Source organism: Paroedura picta, chromosome 6 (genome assembly GCF_049243985.1).
Source record: "Paroedura picta isolate Pp20150507F chromosome 6, Ppicta_v3.0, whole genome shotgun sequence".
Taxonomy (NCBI): Eukaryota; Metazoa; Chordata; class Lepidosauria; order Squamata; family Gekkonidae; genus Paroedura; species Paroedura picta.
Window position 1 is genome coordinate 43,790,827 of NC_135374.1, and position 24,634 is coordinate 43,815,460.

Genomic DNA, 24,634 nt, shown 5'->3' on the forward strand with positions numbered 1-24,634 from the left:
TGCTTAGAAAAGTCACATGTATTAGTTCTTCTTCCCTTCTTCCCATTGCTCTGGTGAAAAAAGGAACTGGGGGATGGTTCCCTCTGACTAGTCAAAAGGATATACTGTGGGTCATGAGACCTGCACTGACAAAAACTATGGGAAATAAATGTTTTTTTAAAAAGGATGGCTAGATACAACACAATGTACTTTTGCTACAAGTCTTTCCTTACCATTAAATGCAAACCAGCAAATTTTAATTTGTATTTTCCTTGCAAAGCAGAATGTCCCATAATTTGGGGGGAAAACAAACCATGGCTTTAGCTTTAGCTTTAACAGCAAACTGCGCTTTGGGCCAAAAGTAGACATATCTAATTAGGTGACCACACACCAAGCCTCAGTACCACTCTGATTTGCTCATGTACCAGCAATTAGTTTGCCTCTATGCCTGAATAATGGTGTCACCCAAGTTGTACTCACTAGATCTGTCGAGTACATAAGGTAACTTTAAAAAAACATCAACAAAAACCAAGGGAAGAGGATATTATCTGAAAACTGTACAATTTTATTTATTTCCTATGTGTGCTTTTTTTAAAATACTAGGCATTTTAAAACAAGGTAGACTGACTTAATTTATTCGTGTAAGTTATTTGACAGTACTGAAATCTTAAAAACACATTTTTTGGAGGGAAATAATTGTATTTCACATGTATTGGTCCTTATTGTATCATATTATTTTTTAGTTTAGTTTAGTTTCCAAATATTGGGATAGCTACTTTTGCAGCTACTGTTCAATGAATTGTTTATATGAACTGGAGTCTAGTTTGTATTATTATATATAAGCCCAAGGAGCAAGAAATAAGGCAAGCACACACATATAAGCCATGATTCAGCCGTCAATTTTCATAACAGAGCTTCTGTGACTGTTTGCCAAACCATGCTTTTCTTCTCATAGCATGAGGCCATGGCAAACCTTTCTACCTGCAGAACGTCTGACTTGTATGAGTTACTAAGAGAACAGCAGGTCTGGAGCAGAGAGAAAGAGAGTTGGAAGCACCTTTCATAAAGATGATTTTCTAAGATTCAACCAGATGAGTGCAATATGATTATCCTAATAATCTATGCTCATTTACTTGATAGTAAGCCCTATTTTATTCAGTATATTTCATATATGACTGGGTTTTTAAAAATCCAATGCAGATATGGTCTAACTTAATTTATTACTCTTTCAAGATCAGCAGCTTGCCTTCCTCATGCTTACTACACAGCCTGCCTTACACATATATTTTAATCTCCTCCCCTGAATCACAGACAAGAGCTGTGCCAACATTAAATGCTATTTTAATGTTGTCCAATGGATAAAGAGCTCCATTTGCTATTAGATTTAGCTGGTTCATTATAAGTCAGTACAATACATAATCCATCAGGGATATATTTTCATTTCATATTTTTGTTAAATCACTAGATTTGCATAAAAAACTATTCTAAATGAACACAGACACTGCTTCCATTTTTTTTTAGCCCTTGCCTTTAGTTGTTGGTTTCTTTAAGCTTGTAGGTTAGTGGTTCCCAATGTTTCTGAGCTTGTGGCACATTTGGAATTCTGACACAGGACGGCGGTCACAACCACAAGATATTTGCTACAGAAGGCAGGGCCAATCACAAAAAGGCTGCCACAAGAGGTAGAGCCACACACAGGAAACCCAAATGATGGGGAGAAAAGAGTTAATGTAATGAAAACACTAAAGACAGGGGGATTAAAACAACACTGTGTTGACAGCTGCCACTGAAACAATACTATTTTAATCTTCCCTGCCAATCAAAAGCCTTGCTGGGCAACTGTCCCACCTGGTTCTACCCTCTTATTAAAAACACTTGGTGGGCCCCAGGAAAGATGTCAGAGGACACTTGCATTGCAGAGTTCCTTCATTGTGCAGGGGATTGGACTAGATGACCCTGGAGGTCCTTTCTAATTCAGACACCCTGGTGTCCAAGGACACCACACTGAAGACACCTTTTGTACATTGTTCAGAAAAATACAAAATGAAATCTTGCAAATGGAAGCAGCACTGGAGGAGCTAAAAGCTTTTATTTAGTTGATATATTTTTATAAACTCCATAAAAAGAAAGATTCACCCACGTAGCCATGCTGTCTGCAAAACTGCAAAACCAAATTCAATATTTATTGTAGATAGCTTTGACCTTTTGTTTATCCAGCCAAACATTAAGTACATTAAACTGGAATTCTAGGTTCTCAATATTGCTGCAGATTCTCTACTTTGATGTGTTATATGGTCAGAATAACAGTAGTCACTTCCTTGTCTTTTTCCTTGAAGAAAATCAACTGTTGTGTTCTTGATGGTTTCCAAGGTTTGGGATATTTCCACAAAGGAGAATAGCCTCCTTTTTACATACTGCTGCAGAGTTCCAGTACACTACATTTCCCATAAGAGCCACTGTTTCACTTTAAGGTATAATTTTTAAATCCCAAGTAAATCAATTAACTTCAAATAGGCAAACTTATAAACATTCCTGTTAATGCACGATAAATCAGTTTAACATAAATAAACATACATTGGACAATCAAATATTTTTTATGAAAAAATGATGCATGGCAATATGTACGCATGCTATTTCAAGAAAACACATGACTCCCAGGAATCAAATTTACGTACTTTGCAGCAATAGCTGTTATTTGTGTAGATTGTATAAATTGAGAGAATGGCTTTTAACATTAATTTTTCACAATTCAAAGCTTAATAAAAAAATATGGACTATGTACACAAAGGCACACAATTCTCTTCAAGTTAGGTAAGTTACAGTACAATGGAGTTTGTTTAGTACTTTCCTGACAAACAATCTGCTACAACAAAATACTGATGGCAAACAGCCCTGTTTCCAGGAAGGTTCCCCTAATGATACCAGCATTGTACTCAGATCTGGGAATAAATCAGAAATGCACATATCATTTCAAAACAAGGCTGAATAAGCAACAATGTGTTAGAAAGGCCTCCTAAACTGTTAAAACACATCCTTCACCTGAAGAAAATAAATGCCACCTCCCACTTTAAAGAAAAAAATGAAGTCTCATTTAAAAAGTAATATATTACATATTATTTCACTTTACTTGCAAGAGACTTTTAATTTACCTTTATCACCTCCAGAGGGGCTGCTAGCAATAACTTCAGAAAGTTCACAAATCTGAAGGAAAATGAGTGTTGGTCAAGCAAGGCTGTTTTGGAGAAGTGGCTGAAGGCAATGGATCCAAATTAAGACCCAACATAACAGATGCTCTTCTTTACAGTAGAACCTAATTTGGTTATGCATGTTGTTTTGTACACAATCGTCACTTTATATGCTTCTCTTGCAATAAAATTCTGGCTAGTTTCACCAACTGCCTCTAGAATTTGCTATCACCAGTGACAGCTGAGGCTAGATAGATAAGAGGAATTTGGTTTTTATTGAAACTGGTGCTGGAAGTTCATATACGTGCCTACATTGGCGTCAAGGCAAACTGCACATCACCATTGAGTTAATCTACTCCCAGGGCTTTGAGCTGCCTCTCAATCTCTTCATCCGAAATGGTTGCACTTTGGGATGTCGATGCAGATGGCATGCCCCTGGCAGCTGAAGGAGCCTTGGCCATCTATTAGAAAGAGGGGAAAAACAGTTTTGTTTAGGCAAGCAAGGCAACTCATGTTGACTGAGACATAATTAAAATGCACACAAAGTAGAACTACTACAAAAGGTGTTCAAAATGATCAGAGCAAAGAGAGATTGGTTTTTGTCACCCCTCTTACACCAGCCATATCTTTGAGTAGCCATTTCCTCTTACCTTTCCAGATATTTCAATCCCGATTTCATCAAGGACTTGGTTCACAATATCCTGACTTTCTTCTTCTTCCTCAGAATCATTGAAAATATCATCCAGAGTATCATTAACTTGGAAGAGAAAGTAAGAGCTGAATCAGGACTGCAGAAAAGTAAAAGCTTCTGGTTCAGGTAAATACTACCCAATATTCCTCCCTTTCATTTCTTAGGAACCTGAATGTTTTTCTTGTGTGTGAGTTTTGAATTTTCCCCAATATTTTCTGCATGTAAATCTCCATAAGTGTAAACTAAATTGTCATAATTATTTAAGGAGGGCTTCTTCCAGGGAAAGGCCCTCGTAAAAATTGGTAGGAAGATCTTGCACTATCTAGTCTCTTGCAATATGCATTATTTCCCATAATTTCCTTTAAGGGAGCCATTTTGGGTGACAACACAATCCCTGATCCAAACTGTAAAATGAGTAAAATGGTGATGAATGTGAAAATAAATGATGCCAGAATTTTGGAGCCCCTACAGCAGCAGTCCACAACCTTTTTCAAGTTGCGGACCGCTGCCAAGGGGTGGGGGGGGGAGAGGCCGACCCGGGCCCTGCGCAAACGGCATGTGTGGACCTGTCATGCCTGTGCGTTTGCGCCTGGTGGGACTGCAAACGCGCATGCACGCTTGTGCAAAACTGCTGCGCGTGCTTGTTTGTGCTCCCGGCAGGGGTGCAAATGCACATGCACGGCAAGTCCGTGCATGCATGCTTGTGCCGCTGGCATGCCGATGGACGCGCTTTCCTCTCCCCCCTCCCACAGCAAGAAGCTTGCCGGGCCGCAAGCTAATCAACTGCTTCGGTGGCCGATTTGTTTGCGGCCTGGCGAGCTACTCGCTGTGGGGGGGGGCTGGGAGAGGGAGCCGTGGCCCGCTGCTGAGGTTCTTGTAGCCCGGCACCGGGCTACGGCCCCGGGGTTGGGGACCAGTGCCCTACAGCAGTGGTCCCCAATCCCCAGGCCGTGGCCCGGCGCTGGGCCGCGGCTCCCTCTTCCCTCCCCCAGAAGCGAGAAGCTTGCCAGGCCGCAAAGAAATCGGCTACCGAAGCGGTTGATTAGCTTGCGGCCCGGCAAGCTTCTTGCTTCGGGAGGGGGGGAAGAGAAGCTTGCCGGGCCGGAAGCTAATCAGCTGCTTTGGCAGCCGATTTGCTGGCGGCCCGGAGGGGTGGAGAGAGGGAGCTGCGGCTGCTGGCATGCCGGTGGCACAAATGCGTGCGCCGCGGGATGCAAACACACGGCAAGTCCGCCCATGCGCGTTTGCGCTGGGGCTGCCGCGCATGCACGGTGCCCCGGGCCGCCCTCTCCCTTTGCCGCACAGCAGCGGGCCGCAGCAGCCAGAAGGTTGCCGACCGCTGCCCTACAGGACTTGGGAAAATATATCACAATTACAAGGTTTTAGGAAATAGAAGACAAAAATGGATCTGGCTCCTACTACAAAGACTCATCCACCCCTGTATACTATTTCAAATAGACTTCTGAAAATTATTATATTATTGTTGTTTTCATGTTCTGACCCAGATAGCCCAGGCTAATCCAATTAATTCCATACACACTGGATGAAGAGAAAGTGTGCTCTGTGGCAGAGGCTACCTAACATACACAGAACCTGCCCAAAGCATCTATCTATACATAAGAAAATTAATTGTTGCAAGTATTGCTAAACCCCTATGAAGCAATCAATGTACTGATTAAGAAGCAGGAGAAAAAGAATCCAGTTTCTTCATCAGAATGTACAGAATGACTCATCCCACAAAATTGATGTTTTAAACTAATGATGCTCAATGGAATTCTATTCTGAGGCAAGAGTCTTTGTTACTACTTGGTCAACTGCAACTTTAAATCTGTAAAACAGTCTTTTCATGGCTTCTTGTATTCAAAGCCCTACAGACACTCCAACAGAGTTCAACCCAGATGATGAATTGATGCTATATGAACAACCAGTATTATATTTATGTACTCTTTCTTTCCCCAACACTGGAAGCCATTAGTTACATCCTGGTGTCTGGCAAAGCATGAATCCAAACTGGCAATGAACAGGAGCATATGCTTCCCATGAAAACCAGGAACAAATTGTGGGCTTGGATATAGCCAAAAATTAATGCTAATGGAAGGATTCTTTCAGTGGAGCATGACTTTCTGATCTATGCCTTCCTGCTGCAGCACAATATTATTTCCATGGGACAGAGAGCATTCAAAAATGTTCTTGCAAACTGCAGGTACAGTTCAAATTAAATAAGATGTTATGTAAATGGTAAAATACAACTAATCTCAGTTTCATGATAAATGAATGGTTTGAGGTATAACAAGAGATGCTTTAACTTACTCATTTCTTCAGTCATTTCCATTTTCATGTTTTCCTTCTGGAAATTCTGCATTGTTTGCAATGTCTTTTGTGGATCCATCTTCTTATTAACAGCCTGCATTGTCTAAAAATATAAAATACAATATTATACATTTGGAAAGGTTTTGAAGATAGGATAATTAGCATGGAATTATCTGACAATACAACACTATTTGCTGATACAACACTATTTGCTGATATATACATATACACATACACATATACATATATATATATGCTGATATATATTTTATAAAATCCCAAGAATACTTTATAAATTCCTTAGGGCATTTTCATTGTACAGGATCAACCCAGAGTAGAGTACTTTTTGTGCAGATCTGGAAGAAATCCAAGATTTGCAGAAAAGTCTCAAGTTTTCTAAAAAGGAAAAGGTACAAACCCTGAAAAAGTAACATCTGTAAATGTTCAGATAATATCTTGGCTTTCTGCAATAATCTAAAATAGTAGCCTGTGATCCCTACCAGCAGGAAAGGGAGAAGCAGAATAGGGAACACCAAAAGGGACATGAAGGCTAATGGGGAACTGAGAAAGAGGAAAGAAGAGCCAGGAGAGAAAATGACAACTGGAGTGGGGGTAGGGGAAGGATCAACAAGAAGATGGGCAGCTGGCTGAGAGGGGGTAGGAAGATCAAGAGTGTTAGAAGACTGGGTGGACAAGGTAGAACAGAACAGACAGCATGTTACAGAAGGAACAATAAAAAAGAAAACCTGGTCAAGATATTTAGAAGTAGAGGCCAGCAAGATGCACTAAAGAGGTATCCACTCCTCTATGATCCTCATGGGTCCTCTAATTAAAACAGCCGGGTCTTCTAGAGATGATTCCATTTTTCTTTTTAAGTTCCTCATTTCCCATCAAAGACATACATAGGTATGCATGCACAGCAGTGCTAATGAACCATTCAGGACCTCAGCAACACTACACCATATGCTAGTTTATGATATTCTAATTTCTTATAATTTCTTATAAGTTGGTTCCAACAATTTAAGTTTCAGAAAACTTTGTGCGTGCTTCTCATCTGAATTGCTTATTCTAATGAACTACAGACTTGGTTTCTCTAGGCACCAGGCTAGTTTCTTTGATATCTCCATGGTTTATCTTGATTTTATCTGTTGTGTTTATGGTTATATGCTTATGTTTTCATTCTTAAATTAATGTTCACAAAGTATTTGACATCTCTTTATTCCTGAACTACCACTTCACAGAGTCATTATGACAAAAGGAAACAAATTCATTGATACTATTTCTGCTTTTCAGCTGATCCTGCTACAACTTCAACATTTTGTGACTATTTAACATCAACACATGCAATTGAAGAGCAACCCAGATTGCAGAAAAATCTGCTGTCTAGTCCCATCTAGATGTAGCAAACATAGAATATGCTAGATGTTGTATACATGCCATCATGAAGGCTCTTGTTTAACTTCGTTTGTATGATACTAACAGACATTACTGTATACTTTTTGACATGGAAACTTTGTCTATACAATTCAGTGTGCAATGTCACCAAAATGTACCATATAGTGAGCAAGGAATTGTGTACCTTAGTCATTAGAACATATGATTAGAGAAACTTTTATGTTACTTTTCAGGGGCAAAGTTCCTTGAACATACTCCTTGAAGTGCATTGGAATGAAGAAGAAAAATCTACATTCACTGGACACATGCAAGAGGACTTCTGTGTCTTATTACAAGGATAATAATATTCCTTGCAAAAGAACACATTACCCTACAGCACATTAAAAAAAAAACTGTTGTAAGCTCCCAGAGGTTTTCTTCATTGCCATCCACTGCTATAAACCCTGGCCAATGGCAGAAGGCCTATTATCAATGCAGTACAGAAATTTTATCTTCACATTGGAAAACTGGTTTCAAAGCCTCGGTCGGCCCAGACTAGGGATAGGTGATTTGGCTCAAATAAGCTTGAAAATACTCAAATCAATGCTGATTCAAGTACTTATCAGGCTTAACCAAGCCAAATCAAGCATTGCATCAGTTTAAACCAGGTGAAATCACAGAAGCCCGACTTGATTCAGGCTTGATTTGGCTGGTTCACGATTTGGGCATTGAGAAGGAACTGCCAGCCAACTTTAAATGCCTCCCTAATCCTTCCCAAGCAGCGGAAAGCCTGCTCTCTGAAGGGGGGGGGGAATCATAGCATCATAGAGTTGGAAGGGACCTCCAGGGTCATCTAGTCCAACCCCCCCCCCCCACACACACACACACTTCAGGCACTGACAACTACTTGCCTCTGTCAGAAACTCTTCCGGATGTTTAATTAATTTCAACCCACTGGTTCTGGTCCGAACCCCTGGGGCAACAGAAAACAACTCTGCTCCATCTTCTATATGACAGCCCTTCAAGTATTTGAAGATGGTTATCATATCATCACCTCTTAGTCATCTTCTCTCCAGGCTAAACAGGTCAAGCTCTCCCAATCTTTCCTCATACAACTTGGTCTCACCATCTTCATAGCCCTTCTCTGGACATGATCCAGTTTGTCCACATCTTTCTTCAGTTGTGGTGCCCAGAACTGAACACAGAACTCCAAGTGAGGTCTTAACATAGTGAAGTAAAATGGTAACATCACCTCACATGATCTGGACACTATACTACTTTTAATACTTCTTTTAAATCCTATTTGCATTTTTAGCCACTAAGTCACACTGCAAATTGTATGTTCTACTAAGACTCCCAGATCCTGTTCATATGTACTACTGCCAAGACATGTCTTGCCCATCCTAAGTGATGTGTATTATTTTTCCTACCTAAATGAAGAACTTTAAATTTAACATTACTGAAATTCACTTTTTTCATTTCAGTCCAGTTTTCTGAGCTAAAAGAGCATTAGGATGAGCTGGTTGGTGGATCTTTGCCCCCCCCCCCCCCGAAAAAAAAATCTTCTAGGCATTGGAGAGTCAGTTCTCAACTTCCTGGGACGGGTATGGGGGAGGGGAAGAGTCATCAAAGTTGTACATACAGCCACTTCCCACCCACTGTTAAAGAGTCAACAAGAAAAACAGTTTTCACATGCATGTATAGTGCTGACCTACACTTAAAGAACAAAGTGACAGTGAGGAATTAAGAGCAGAAAAAGAAAAGTTTGAGGAGAGTCCAACCACTCCTGAAACACTTCAAAAACTGTATAAACATACACTCTTTGCATAGCAAGGCATCAGACAGCTAAACGAGCTGAGCTTAAGCTCCTAAAACAAGCATACAAAATCTTCACTATAAATTGCACGAAATAGTGACTAATTGTTGCCAATATAGTTACTGTCCATTATCACTGACCAAGAAAATGACCTGCAGCTGGCATACTGTGGGTTACCTTTGCGGTTGTTGACATTGCTCCTGCCATCTTCATCTGGGAGTTCATCAGTTTTGTTTGTGTAGACATAGATGTAACTTTTGAACTAACTGCATAAGTTCGAGTTTTCTGTTTTCTCAATTGCACAAGTTGTTTGGCCAGAACCGTACAGGCTTCTTTGTTTCCAGTTTTAGCCATTTTCTTTATTTCCAATTCCTATTTATTTAAAAAAAATCATTTAGTATGCATATATTTCTCATGTCTTAGCATTAGTTATTTACTTATTTCAGGAACAGAGCCTCTTGTGGTGCAGAGTGATAAGGCAGCAGACATGCAGTCTGAAAGCTCTGCCCATGAGGTTGGGAGTTCAATCCCAGCAGCTGGCTCAAGGTTGACTCAGCCTTCCATCCTTCTGAGGTTGGTAAAATGAGTACCCAGCTTGCCGGGGGGTAAACGGTAATGACCGGGGAAGGCACTGGCAAACCACCCCGTATTGAGTCTGCCATGAAAACACTAGAGGGCGTCACCCCAAGGGTCAGACATGACTCGGTGCTTGCACAGGGGATACCTTAACTTTTAAGCAATGGGGCAGAGGGGACACATACACACATAGCAAGTGACTGGGACTCAAAGTAATTTTAAACAGTCTAGTCTGCTTTCCAGTGTGAGGGGAGGGTGGATCCAAAAGCAGAACCTTCCTCTAATGCAAGGTGACGTGCTGGCCACAGAAGACAACCTTTACATTCAACCCAATGTTTCCCAAAATCTAGTGGCAAAGAAGACAGCAGACAGACAGCAAAGTACACTCTGATAATAAGTGAAATGTTTACCATAACCAGTTTGACCACCTACTGTGAAAGGTGAAATAAAAACGTGTATTCTACTTACCAGTTGCTTTTCCTGTTTTTCCAAAGCTGCTCGATCTCTCACTATGGCCCTTTGTGTCCCTCGCAACTCTCTGTTCTGTTCTTTAATTATATCTGTCAGACAGCATAGTTGCAGTTAGCACTGTTGGTATTAAGAAGTGTATTGCAAATACATAGCATGTCTGATGAAAACATGCTTACCTTCTCATGAGAATACTTTTGCTATGTGGAAGACAGCCACACGTTTACTACTAGAGTAACCCACAAAGCATCAGCAATACAGATTTTGCTGTCAACTCACAATGTAATTAAACAACCGTGGCATGTTAGTTTTGGCACAGAAAACAGGGTTGGGGGTGGGAAACTCATCCTGATCATACCTTGGCTAGGCTGTAATATGTCATTTTCCCAAATGATATCCAGCAGTTTCTAATGAGGAACAGGCTGATTTATAGTTAATGAACATAACCCTTCCACCCAAAACAAAACCCAGACAAAAAACATATCAGCTGCAACTTTTGCACTTACCTTACCACATTTTATTGTGCTGTTTAGGGGATTTTATTGTGCTTTTATTGACTTCTGTAAACTGACGCAAGACATTCGTGAGAGGCGGTATATAAATTTAATTATAAATGCATAAATATATTACTATCAGGAGCATTTTCCTTCCTTTTCATCTTTTAAGGGTGCAAAGACACTGTCAAGGACCAACATAGAAATCCTAACAAAAAAATCATCAAAGACTATATCCATCAATACCCTGAGTCTTGAGATCTCTCATCCACTACAGGAAATACATTAACATTAAGAGACATACTGACAGGGGTACACTCAACACCTCAGCATGATCACGTTTTCATCACATTCTCAGCGGGATTCACAGTAAGGTTGTTCCTCATCTCCATCCCAGGTTTATCTTTATACTAGGAGCAAAGCCCGTTGTACCCAGGAATAGAAGAGACGCTAGTACACATGCCTACCCTGTGGCTTTCCTGGGTGCTGACCCCTCCCCCATTCCCTGCTGTATCTTGAGATCCAGCATGTTAGAGATGATTAAACAGTAGGAGAGTCTAATCTCAAGAGCCCAGATTGATGCCTCACTTCTCCTCCAAGTGCAGGCAGATGAGTTGCCAACCTCTAGGTGGGGGCTTGGAGATCTTCAGGAACAACAACAGGCATCAATTCTTCTGGAGAAAACAGCTGGGAGGAAGGGAGAACAGAGGCTACACTGGGTCCCATGGGGGCTGGTGGGCAGCTTTTACTCCTTCTCCCACCAACCCCCCTGACTCTTGAGGCCCCACCTCCAACAGGGGTCACCAACCTCCAGGTGCAGCCCGAGACCTCCTGGAATTGGAGTTCATCTGCAAGCTATAGAGATCAGCTTCCCAGTGGAAAATGGCTGTTTTGGAGGGGGAATTTTGCTATGACAGCTTATCTCCAGACAACAGAGATCAGTCCCTCTGCAGAAAAGGGCTGCTTAGGAGGGGGGACTGCAGCCCACAGAGGTCCAGGGATGCCAGCCTCAAGGGCACCCTACCCATCTAAATGGGGCAGGCTCTGTTTACCCCACCCCACCCCACCCCTACATCAGGGCAACTCACTGGGGCCAGCTGTGCTTCACCGCACTCCACCTCTGCACCAGGGCAACTCACTGGGGCAGTCTGTACTGCACTTCACCCTACTTCTATACTAGAGCAACTCAATAGGGCAGTCTGTGCTTCACCCCACCTCCACACCAGGATAACTCATTGGGGCAGGCTGTCCTCCCACCCCCCTTCTAGGGCTGAGCTGGCTGTTCTTCTGCTTCTAACCCCTCCACCCCCATGCCTGAGCTACTCACTGGGGCCTTTTCTTCTGCTGCTGCTACTTTTCCTCCTCTCCCTCCACATCAGGGCTACTAACTGGGGCTAGCTGCGGTTCCACCCAACACATTCTGAGGGCAGCAGGAAGTTTGAGATGGAGAGCTGACTCCTTATCAGCCCTTCCTGGATGAAGGCTCCCTTCCAATAGGGGCTCAGCTACAGGGGAGGGCTATTACTGGCTAAGGGCAAATCAGGAAGTGAGTAACCTGTCATTTCCAAAAATATATGGTTTACTGATATCACCCTGTGATCCATATTAAGGGGGAAGATTTGTCAAATTTCATCACTCTCATTCATTAATCTGAGTCATATTCAGATACCCTAATGAAGGAAGCACTACAAATTCCCCACAAAGTAGGGAAGGGTGGCAACCATAATTCTGATTTATATTTGAATATTTGAGAATACATATTTTTTACTTTTCTGATATAAATTACTATTTATTTAATATATTTTTGTACTGTCCTCCCCAAAGGCTCAGGTCAACACACATAAATAGGCATCCAATAATGATAGTATAACTTAAAAAAAATCAGACACATACTATTAAAACAATATTCCAATATTTTTATAATTTTATTATTTATTATTATATGAAGCGTTTACAGAAAAGTAAAGAGAAAAAAAGCGACCAGCTGATATGGTTTGCCATCCTCTTTTAACATACATATTCAGTTCCCATCACATATTAATCCTAATCTAGAAGTTTTTACCATTTTTCTTAGCAAAATGATTGTTATGAGAGTATGATCTATTATAAGAATATATTCTATTATTATAGTAAGTGATATACGGCCAGTCCCTTCATAAATTGGCCCTGACCTAAGAGTTACTGCTGCTGTCTTGTTAATACATATGAAGTATAGTTTGTCATCTTCTTTTAGCATACATATTGGCATACATATTCAGTTCCCATCACATATTGATCCTGATCTAGAAGTTATTACCATCTTTCTTGGCAGAGTAATTGTTGATACATATAAGAGTATAATCTATTATAAGAATATATTCTATTATTGTCTTAGATGATATAAAGTCAGTTCCCTTCATATATTGGTCCTGTCCTAAGAGTTACTGCCGCTGACTTCCCCACAGGAAACCAGGAGAATGCTCCACTGTTCAACACATCCTTCAGGTGGTCGCAGAAAATGAAATTGTGTTTTTTTCCATAGTAGAGTATTTCTGATTGTCCTTCTGTCAGGGCTGTCTGTCTCTTGCTTGATTCTTGCTTGCAGTCGCCTTTAAGTAGGCTCTGTATACTTTATCAATCTGGATCTCTTCCTCTGGTCGCACAGAGATATCTCCTGATAGCTTTTTTGCGTGCTGTCACCTTTGAATAGACTCTTTTTATTTTGCTGATCCAAATAACTTCCTGCTCTAAATAGACTTCCAGGTTTTCGGTGCTTTCCTTCCTTAAATCTGTTTTCCCAGATTCTTCCAAGGTGCTTTGGATTTTTACGTCCCTAGCTCTCTCCCCCTCCTGTTGATTAACTTCCAGACATTGAATTCTCGTTTGTATTGTTGACTGAGCTGTGCCCTCATCAACTGCTCTCTCCAGATCGTCGGCTCCGTCCAAAAGGTCCCCTTAGTCCCTCGGATTTCCTTTTCCACCTTATTGACTGCTTTCAGTATCTTTGAGTTCCCTTCGCATAACAAATGGAAAAGCTGTGCCTTAGTTAATTTTTCCATAGTTCTAGGCAGTCACAAAGTATAAACAGAAAGTCTCGTGAGGTCTTGCGGGAGCACGAGCGATCCCAAATTATCAGTTTGTCGATCTCCGTATCAAGTCAGCTTCCCCCACTGAACTCTCTCCAGCAAAGCTTTAAAGTCTCTTTTTTCTTAAGCTCTCTCTTTGTTTGGTTAGTGGGTATAATTAGCTGGGAGCCTCTCACTCAACGAAAGAAGGAATTCACTTGTAAATTGGTTGAGGGGGGGGGGAAGAGCTTGTGGGGAAAGAAAAGGGAAAGAAAAGGAAAAGCCAGAAAGCTTTCAATCCTTACTGTTGTAGACTTCAGCTCCTGTCAGTCTAGTAAAAGATGATCAGGGAAGAATGTAGGGTCAGCTGGTCGTTTCAGGCTTAGAAAGTTATTTACGACAAGGGCGCCTTCATGACCTTAAGCACATGCCGCGGTTGATCCGGAGAGCTTCGTCTCCTCCCTCTCCACGGATCTGTAGGACCCTCAGGATGCCGTTCCCGGTTCCTGGGGTGACCGGCGAGCAGATTTGCGTATCTGCTCAGGTCAGCCAGGTGCGGTTGCTCCTGACCCTCAGCATGGCTTAAGAGCCGGACAGAAGCCCAGATGTTACGGCGCCATCTTCAGTCGTTCTCCATTCCTGGTTATTTTTTGACCTAGTTGTAATCTGCTGGGCCTATGGTTGCAGTCGGGGATTACTTCTAACAGTTGCCTCCCCGCTCAAACCCACCCACTTATACCTCCATTGCTTAGAAATAGGAGATGATTCAGATAGAACAGGCAACAGTTTTAAATCAATGAAACTGTATTTTTATTGAAATGTATAGTTTTTATATTATCTGTAGATGTGTATTTATCTGTAGATGTATGAACTGCACTAACTGCACTAAGAAGTGCAGCATACTCAAGCACTGATTTTTCTACTAACTCACAAAAATGCATACAGCTTCCTGCCCCTGGCAACTTATAGCAACAATTTACTTCCATTAGCATCTGTTTTCAAAAATCACATCACTGAGCGTCAGGCAAGTATAAGAATTTTACTGTCAGGAAAAAGACAAAAGAACATTACAATTGACTGTTGTTGATTTAACTTATTGCAGGAAGATCGTTTTATTGTTGTTGGGGGTTATTCTTTCACTTTTTTGTTTTATTTATTTTTATATTTTTATTCTGCCCTAATTTCCCAGTGACACCTCCTTAATAAAAGGAGGGGGATGGTAGGTAGAAAAATAATCCCCAGGGTATAGGCAAGATTAGATAGTAAGTCCAGCAAAGTTTTAGATGTAATTCTAGGCCTTAAGAATAGGCCTGGAAGCTCTATTTTACATACTCTGTGGAAATATTTAAGGTCCTGATCTCACTGATCTCATCATGGCTGAAAATGTTTATTTTATTTACTATATAAATAAAATAAACAAATAATAAAACATATAATAAATAAAACAAACATTTTCAGCCCTGGTGGAACACTCTGCCTAGAGGGATCAGGACCCTGCAGGAGCTTAAATAGTTCCGCAGCAGATGTAAATCCTAGCTGTTCCACCAGGGCTAGTGTTGAGGGCAATAATATCCTATGGAGGAAGAAAAAAAAGAAAATTACAACCAATACTGCCTCAACAAGCAAAGTAGAATAGTTCTGTTGGCAGTATTTTTTCTGAAGTATAATATGCCAGCATTTCAAACTATTACTGATTATTCCTGTCATCTTATCTTATTGTATAAAGATTGCTCTCTAAAATGCAAGCCTTTAGGGTAAGCATTCCATTTTACACTAATATGTACTCCTAATTTTGATGACCTGCCAAGAAAAATGCAGTCGGGGTGGAGGGGGTGGGCTTGGGCTACTGCCAAACTTTCCAGGCCCCAAACATTTAACCACACTTTCGGCAGGAGCTTGCCACTGCCAAATAAAATGAATCTAATGCAAGGGCTCTCAATATGGCTCCCAGGAGCACCATGGCAGCTGTAAACACTGTTTCTGGTGCCTCTCAAAAGTTTTTAGAAAGTGGGTGCGGCTGAGCAAGGATTTTTCCCAGCAAGGTTTCTGATTGGCTATGCAGAATTTTACATTTTTCTCTGACATCAGCTGCCACCAAAGCACAAGGATCAAAAGTGTGTTACTGAAGCTCAGCTATGACAATCCTTTTGTGGATGGTTCCTGTAGCACCCATTCTGTTGCTGTGTCAGAATTACAAATGTTTCCACGGGCTCAAAAAGGTTGGGATCCCCTGAGCTAAGGCATCCACAAGCAAACTGAATTAGCTAAAGATAATTCACCATACAAAAATTGACTTAGGTGGTCTGAAAGGTGCTACTGGACCCAAGCTTTGTTCTGCTGCTTCAAACCAGCATGGGTATGCACCTGAATATGCATTTTAATATTGATGTTTTCAATGACATATCTATGATCACCAGTCACATTTCTAAACAAATTTGGAGATGTAATTTTAATGTCATTTAGATAAGGTTAGTTTCATAATTTTAAAATGTGCAGTCATGTTTCATTCAAGAAAAATACTTTTAATGAGTAACATGAAAGGATACTTTTTAAAAAAAAAATGTAAAAAATACTATATCTTTTATGATGGAAACTTACTTTCTACTCCAAGAGATGGAAACATTTTCCTGAACAACAGATGACGCTATGGCTTCAGAATGGCAATAAAGTTTTTAAATTATGAGACTGACAGCCAAAGATTGACAATATTTATCTATTCCTTCCTAGACAAGAAGTGCAGTTTGTGTTTTGGTGCCTGGGGTCATTTCAAAGCAGCACACAAAATAATTTATTTAGGTTGTTCAGAAGACAATTCCCCCCACCCCAGCCTATACTAAGAAATCTTAGTCTATTAAAAATCCCATTTCTTTTCAAAATGAAACATTTCCAAAAGTAAGTTTCCATCTTGGCTTTGCAATCTGAAGGAATGGATTATAGCCATAATAAATACGATGCTGCTGCTTGTCACAATGTAGACTGGCAAAAATGAATAAGACATGAACTGTTGCTAGAGATTTATTTTAATGCCTATATTAATCTTTTTTCAAAGATTCATCTATCTAGACAGTCCCAAGTAATACCTATCTAGACAGTCCCAAGTAATACCAGAATAAAATTATTTCAGAGAGATAAGGGGGTGCTAAGAAAAGGCTTAAGCAAAAGACATTTAATAAGAGAAAAACCCACTAATTGCCTATACATGCTTTAAAGTCAGCCACCCTCCGAAAAACCGCATGAATGTTTTATGACCTGATCTAGGAACTTAAATTAGGGCAACATTCATGAACAGCAAAGTTGTGAGATAAACAACAATCAAATCCACAAACCAGTGAAACCAGTAGAAATACACTGAACATGACACTATACACATTAAATTCAACAAAACCTACTTCCAAAGGCAGTTCTCCTGTATAACGCAAGTAACCTGATCCAATACAGTTCTCAATACAAGCCTATGCAAAGTCATCCCAGTCTTCTCCTTAAAGTAACTCCTTAAAGTAATCTCTGTACTTTAAACTGGCCAGTTCAGTGGTATCCAGATCATGATTCAGCAACAATTCATCCAGTTTAAAGGAAGGGTTTTTTTTGGGGGGGGGGGCACACCAAACAGCTGATCTCCTATGATCAGCTGCTTGGTGTGTTCTTTACATGCCTCCTGTTCCCCAATTTTTTCAGGTACTGCCTGGGAAGGTGGGCAGGGGGAAAAAGAGCATGACAAGCAGTTCATCTGTCATGATTAATTGCTTGGCATACCCTTTAAAAGCTCCCCCCCCCAAATCTTCTCAGGCAATGGAGATACTCTCCACTGCTTGGGAAGGCAGGAGAGGGAGAGAGGCATGTGCACTGGGATGGATTTGAAATTGTCTGATTTTTTCCCCAGCGTGCATGTCTACTTGGTGATGGGGAAGGAGCCCTTCCACCTCCGCTGGCAGACTTCTGAGTCTGTTTGAACTCGCCTGTTTTCCCCCTTTTTAGAAGCCATCCCCTGCAGCTGTTATGTGATTTTATATACCTTCGTTTTTGTAACTTTTAAAATATTGCTTGTACACACTTTCATAAGCTATTTCATGCACTTTATTCACTAATAAAGATCTGAGGATATGTAAATCTGGTGACTGGTGCTATGAATGGGCAAGACAGTTTGCAGACATATCTAAAATATCTTTTAAACAAACAAAAAAAAAACATTTGGGAGTTTGTTGTTGTCACCTATTCAGTCATGTTGGACTCTTGGTGATCCCATGTCATAACTGTGTCCACAATTGGGGAGTTTTAAAAAACAGAACATTATATAAGGAGTACTTGTAGCCTTAAGAAACAAATTTTCTAAATAGCTGTTCCTAAGCAATCACAATATTCCAGGCTGGGCTTCTGTGAGTGAAAAGGCAGGGAAACAGGGTAGGGTCTTTTCCAGACCTACTTTTGGCCTTTGTGGAAGAGCTCATTGTGGTTAGGGTTGCCAACTCCAAGTTGGGAAATTCTGGAGATTTTGTAGTAGAATCTGATTAAGGCAAGGTTTAAGGAATATAATGCCATAAATTTCACCATCCAAAGCAGCCATTTTCCCTAGGGGGCCAAATTTCTGTTTTCTGCTGTTCAGTTGTAATTTCAAGAGAAATATAGGGTCCATTCCACACAACAAATGTAGCTGAATTGTATAACTTGGTATTTTTGACACTATGCACGACGTCGTACACAAACCGCAGCACTCCAGCAACACTCCTACAACATTCGCTTTTTTATAGCGCTTCTGGGGGAATTGTAAAAAGTGGATTCCCCCTTTAAAAAGTGCTTGACTCCTGAGAACAACCTGCAACACATCAGCAAAAGACATGTGCATTCTCAAAATAGCGTTAGGAAGAAGGTCCCTCCTCCACTCCTACCCCCAAGCTTCCGGGGGATGGGAATGCCTTTTCCCCCCTACAAACCGTATAAAGCAATGAACAAGCGAGCACACTTTTCATTCAACAGAAGGTTTTAAACTTTAAACTTTCAAAGTGAGCATCATAACATCACAGAGTTCCTTGCTTACCATGTGCCTGAATGTTGCCCTGCCTGTGCTAACATGCATTGTATATTTTTTTTTCATGGAGACATGTGTCAATGTTTACACACATGTCCATCAGGAAGATGTATTAATTAGCGTGGATGGAGGAGCTGTGAATGGAGGAGCTTTTTTCCATCTCCAATGAATACCGCCCCCCCTGGTTTAGCCTCGGGGGAAATTACAACAAAATACAGTTCAGTGTGAAGCAAAGAAGCAATAAATTAACACGTATTCGTTGCCACGTGTGTTTTTTGATTTTTTAAAAATAAACTTTAAAGGGAAATGGAAACTTCAGAGCCACAAGGGCAATCCATTTGATTGGCTCTTCAGTTTGATTGATGGGCTGAGGCAGGCAGAAGCGCCACAAATTTAGAGCACTTTGTTTGCAATTCCTGCAAGACCGGAAACATGTGTGTTACCAAAAAAGCACTATGGGTGCATGAATATTGCACTACAATTTGCACTGTGTGAAACGTCAAAATTCCACTACAAATTGTAGCGATTTGGGCTGCCGCGGACATCCATCAACATTGGCAGATGTGCAGAATGGACCTAGGTTTCACCTGGAGGTTAGCAACCCTAGACCTAACAGCAACCACAGGGTAACTTGATACCACCCAACTTGCATGACTCAGCTAGGCCTGCCTGCTCACTACTGCTCAGCTATTCAGGAAGAAATTATCTCCGTAGCTGGAAGATTGCTGTGATTCCAGATCTCTAGGCCCCACATGGAGGCTGACAACCCTAAAAGGAGAGAAAGCAGCAGGAAAAGGAGCCTTTGAGGGAGAACTCAGTGAGGGCAGGTATGCTAGCAACCACTAGAATACTTACTACCATTCAGATTACTTTCCAAGATCTGCCTGCTTACTACTGTTCAACAGTGGCCAGCTCATGAAAACCAGCATGATATAGTGGTTATATTTCAGACCAGGGCAGAGTCTGCACTTACCGTATTTGCCGGCGTATAAGACGATTGGGCGTATAAGACGACCCCCCAACATTTCCACTCAAAATATAGAGTTTGTTACATTACATTACTATGGGCCACTATGGGCAGCTATGTCTATCCCAACTGAAGTGCACCCGGCGTATAGGACGACCCCCCCACTTGGAGGCATGTTTTTCAGAGGAAAAAAGTAGCCTTATACACCAGCAAATACTGTACTTTGTTTATTCCATTGTCAATTCTGTTGAATTCAGATCGCTTTGAACTCGGATCTTCCTCTTTCCCCCCCCCCATTGAAACAGGAAAGTTTTCTGCACGTGGTTAGGGTAGTTCAGAAGGGGGGGGGGGAAGCCAAGCCTCTTTCTTTCTTTTCTTGAAGGGGGGGAGAGGAGCCTGGGAGGGAGCCTCTTTCTTTTCTTGGGAGGGGTGGGGGAGAAGATCGAAAAAGGCAGAGGAGGGAGGAAAAATCCAGGACCGACAGAAGTTGAGAGAAATTAGGGACTTCTCCTTTAAGGCAAGTTAGTCACATGACCAGGTGTGGCCTATCAGAGGTTCTCTACCACGGAGCTGGTTTCCCAATCCAGATATTGAGCATTAAAAGCACTCTAAGATATGGCACAATAAAGGTAGGGTCACTCCAGATCAATCCTTCTTGCCGCAGAAGGAAAATTTAAATCGCCCAAAATCCAAACGGAAATCGCATTCTGTGTAGAGGGCAGGGACTGAATCGACCTGGGGTTGGAATAAAAGCTCTGTGCAGTTTACACCGAGGATACGGTTTGATTCCCCACACTATGCCACAGAAGCTCATTGGGTGACCTGGGGCCAGTTACTCATCTTCAGCCTAACTTACCTCACAGGGTTGTTGTGAAGATAAAAAGAGTCAAAAATTATGTAAGCTGCTTTGCGTCTCCAATGTGGAAAAAGGAAGATATAAATTAATAGTAAATGTAATTTATGTATTATATGTATTATAATATTTATAGGCCACCTTTATCTCTGTTGGGAGATAAAGGCAGATAAAAGTTATGTTGGCTGTTGAGTGGCAAGGAGATGGAAGGAGGGAAGGCGAAGTTCACAGAGAAGAGAGAAAGGGTAAGATAGGAAATTTGCCAGGTTGGTGTAGTGGTTAGGAGCACTGACTTCTAATCTGGTGAGCCACGTTTGATTCCACGTTTCCCACATGCAGCCAGCTGGGTGACCTTGGGCTCGCCACAACACTGATAAAGCTGTTTTGACTCAGCAGTAATATCAGGGCTCTCTCAGCCTCACCTACCTCACAGGTGTCTGTTGTGAGGAGAGGAAAGAGAAGGTGAATGTAAGCTGCTTTGAGACTCCTGGTAGAGAAAAGCAGCATATAAGAACCAACTATTATTTTTATTATTGATTTATTACATTTTTAGTGTATTCTTCCCCCAAGGAACTCAGGATATCATTCATCCATCCCTATTTTGTCCTCCTCCATTGGCCTCATAACAGCCTTGTTTTAACCAGATATAAAGCTGTACCTACCAGCTATTCGTATCTATCCTTGATGTCATAGTGAGGAATAGTATATAAATTGCATGAATAAATAAATATGCACATAGCAGGCATATGTTAGATTTTTTAAACAACGTAACTCTTTAAACACTTGTTTCATATAACTGAAGAATAATTTTTACAATGTACGTATATGCGTACTAACCACAATGTGATAAAATGGTAAAAAACAACAAAATATCAACAGCACATATAGAAAACAAATCATAATGTTGGAAGAAATATATTCACCACTCAAAACTAACAGCTATTCTAATTACTACTACTATACATCCAATAGTAAAGTGAGTGGCTCATATTAATTAGGGAAGCAGAAAAAACAGGACAGCCACAAATAAGGCAGGGTTTTCTACACACTCAAAGGATTCCCTCAGACATAGAAACATATGTCTTTGTACACTCCTCCCCAAACATCCTGCTAAGAACTATGGCTCCAAGAGCCACAGAATGCAGAGAATGGTGGAAGGCAGAGAAAAACAGACTAAAGAAGCAAAATGACCTGCTTTACTCCATAGAAACTCCATATAGCATACAGGAATATTTGGATTGTGCAAAAAAGTTTCACAATCATTATTCCTCTCTCCTATGCCAGCTGATTCTTCCTGGGCACTGGCTTGTGATTTACTAATACATCCGTGTGGAAAATGACTTACTGCTTTGTAAATGTCCCTAAATTCAACATTCAGGAGAACACATCTCAAGGGGAAAAAATACAGTTGTGTATTTAGATAGATGAACAACTATCTGACTGGAAATCTTATCATATAGTAAACTGGTCTGTATTCACCCTATTGTCTAATTTTCATCTGACAAGAGAAACACAGCAAGATAGTTGTCCGCAAATTTATATTCAAAGAATGCTGAGCAAACCAGTATCACTATTACAATTCTGCATTCAAATTCTTTTCTAGCCCAAAAACTGGGGGCGGGAGTACCTAAATTCCTGTGGTGCAATGTAATTAGTGAATGGAATATATATTTTCTCCCCCCCTTCTATGATCCATTTGAATAAAATGACTGCCCATTTACTGATTTATGAATACTACATCACCAACAATATGTTTGTTTTAAGAGGCAAGGGATTAACAATAGATTCTGTACAATTCATAAAGGAACTGTTTCTCTCAAACAAAGATCACCAAAAAGCAGTAGCACCAGGGTGACACTATACTTCAAAGGAATTCAATTAAACAAATCCCTCCAAATAGAAGAAAAGCTTTAAGGGAATCAAAACACAAAATGTATTCTTTTTGGTTGTCTGATTGCTGCTTTAAAAAGCTGTTGTAAACTAAAATGAACCCCCCATACCCATTCACTAAAGAAAACAATAAACATTTATGCCAGTAACTATGCAGTTAAAGTAATAAAGAACATCATTTAGAACAGAACACCAAATGCTTCTGTTAAATCTAGGAACCAACCCTGAGTGCCAGTGCTGAGCAGACTGGCTGTTCCGATAGGAAAGAAAGTTCATGCTGTAGAAAACAATGCATCATGTCTCCTTGGTGTGTATTTTTAAACTTGGGAAATTATTTTTAAGGCAATTCTAATAATTTCTTAAATCAGCTGGAACAAACAAGAACATGCTTTTAAAAACTATGTCCAGTGTTAGTCACCAAGTAAATTGATGTCATAGTCCTGTATGGTGCTTTTGTACCTGGGTGACAGCTCACCTAAGGATGAGTCATGCTCATTTTCTTCTCTCTTCCTGTCTTGCACAAACAGCCACCTTAACCCATACAAAGTTCAAACCCAAACACACACACTGCATCTGATTTACGGCTCAGTGAAGGGGGATGTAGGGAAGGCTGTCCATAAAAAACTGAGGCAGACTGCTTGTCAACTGCCTTAAGCCAGGAGAAACAGTGAGAACCAGAAAGAAACTTTCTTTCAGGGATGCTGAAAGATGGCAATGGGAAACTGACGGTATGTGGGGAAATCAAGTCAGGGAATGAGGATTGCCAGGTCCCCGGCTGGGAACTGGGGCAGGGAGACATGCCAGATCCAAACTGGGAAAACTCCTGTAGGTCTCAATCGGATACAATACCATAGAGTTGTTCCTCCAAGGCAACATGCATTTTCTCTAAGGAAGCAGATCTCGGTTGCCTGGAGAAGAGCTGTAATTCCGGGGGATCCCGAGCTCCCCCCCCCCCCGGGAGGGGGAGGCATCCACCCAACCCGCTTCCCCTGAGGCAGCCTCCTCTACCCCCAGGCCAGTCCGGAGTAGGAGCCGCTTTAAGACCCACACAATTTTGGTCGGGATGGAAGCTTCCGCGCGCGGGGACCCTTCTTCACATACGGCCGAGCTACAAGTTAGCGCAAGACCTCCCTGAAACGCGGCAGCGGAGGGGGACAGAGTCGGGGCGGGGGGGTCGATGCAGCTGCGCCTGCTCACCCGCCCGCCGGTGGACGAGGGACGCTCCGTCTCCCGAGGGACGGACCTCCCCCCTCCCCACTCCCCACTCACCGTCCACCGTTTTCTTCTTGAAGAGCGAGGCCATGGCGGCGCCTGTCCGCGTCGAGCCGGCTCTCCCCCGGGCGGCCTCGTTCCTCTTGGCGGCCGAGCAGGAAGCCGCTTCGCCCCCTAAGTCCCGCCTCTCCTGCGCTCGGCAGAGGCGGAGGGTGCCGCCGACAGGTCGGAGCGAGGAGGAGCGGCGGCGGCGGCGGCCCCGGCTTGGAGGCCGGCCCTCAGCGTCCGGGTCTGGGCAGCCGCCGTCACCGCCGCGGCCTCGGCCCTCCTGCGCCTCCCTCCCATTCGCCGGCTGGGGCGGCCGCGCACGTGAAGCTGACGGCTCACGTGACCCGGGTGTTCGGCGGGCGAGGGCGGCGTCGAGGCTTCCCCGGGGAGGAAGCGGCGCCTGGCAGGCAGGGGAAAGGGCTTCAGACTCCCTCTCAGGTGCCAAGGTCGCCGGGCGATCCCGTTGACTGCCATACTCTTTCTCGCTGCTTATTGCGCTGACAACACGGAGAAGGGGAGAAGCAGAAGGGAGAGTTACCACGGGTTTTTTTTTTTTTTGGGGGGGGGGTTGCTCCGTACTAGCCTGTAACAAATGGCTTTCGCTCCCGGAGTCGTGCCACATTTAATGGCTTTGTTTTCTGCACTGCGGGGTAGAAGAATTTGCTCAGTGAGTTGCGTAGGTTTTTAGAATCCTAGTTGATACC

At 42.0% G+C, this 24,634-nt stretch overlaps 1 protein-coding gene and 1 long non-coding RNA gene across 5 annotated transcripts in view; one reads left to right on the plus strand and one right to left on the minus strand.

Annotated features, from left to right (window-relative positions):
• CHMP2B (charged multivesicular body protein 2B) overlaps window positions 1-24,634 on the minus strand; it is a 31,365-nt gene that overhangs the window by 5,871 nt on the left and 860 nt on the right. Inside the window, exons 1-7 of one of the 4 annotated variants that reach the window (XR_013231870.1) lie at window positions 23,940-24,567; window positions 10,400-10,491; window positions 9,533-9,727; window positions 6,166-6,268; window positions 3,815-3,921; window positions 3,129-3,625; window positions 2,130-2,918 (exon numbers count right to left, since the gene is read on the minus strand). Coding sequence is in view for 2 of the 4 variants with exons in the window: in XM_077342343.1 (XP_077198458.1) it covers window positions 3,512-3,625; window positions 3,815-3,921; window positions 6,166-6,268; window positions 9,533-9,727; window positions 10,400-10,491; window positions 23,940-24,552 (1,224 nt within the window). In the remaining 2 variants the exon portion in view is untranslated. Of the gene's footprint in view, window positions 1-2,129; window positions 3,626-3,814; window positions 3,922-6,165; window positions 6,269-9,532; window positions 9,728-10,399; window positions 10,492-23,939; window positions 24,568-24,634 lie in introns of those variants that run through there. The other 3 variants (XR_013231869.1, XM_077342343.1, XM_077342344.1) reach the window with 3 other exon arrangements.
• Window positions 24,234-24,634, plus strand: part of LOC143839812 (uncharacterized) — a 48,482-nt gene continuing 48,081 nt past the window's right edge. Inside the window, exon 1 of the long non-coding RNA XR_013231873.1 lies at window positions 24,234-24,368. This is a non-coding gene — a long non-coding RNA (uncharacterized LOC143839812). The remainder of the gene's footprint in view (window positions 24,369-24,634) is intronic.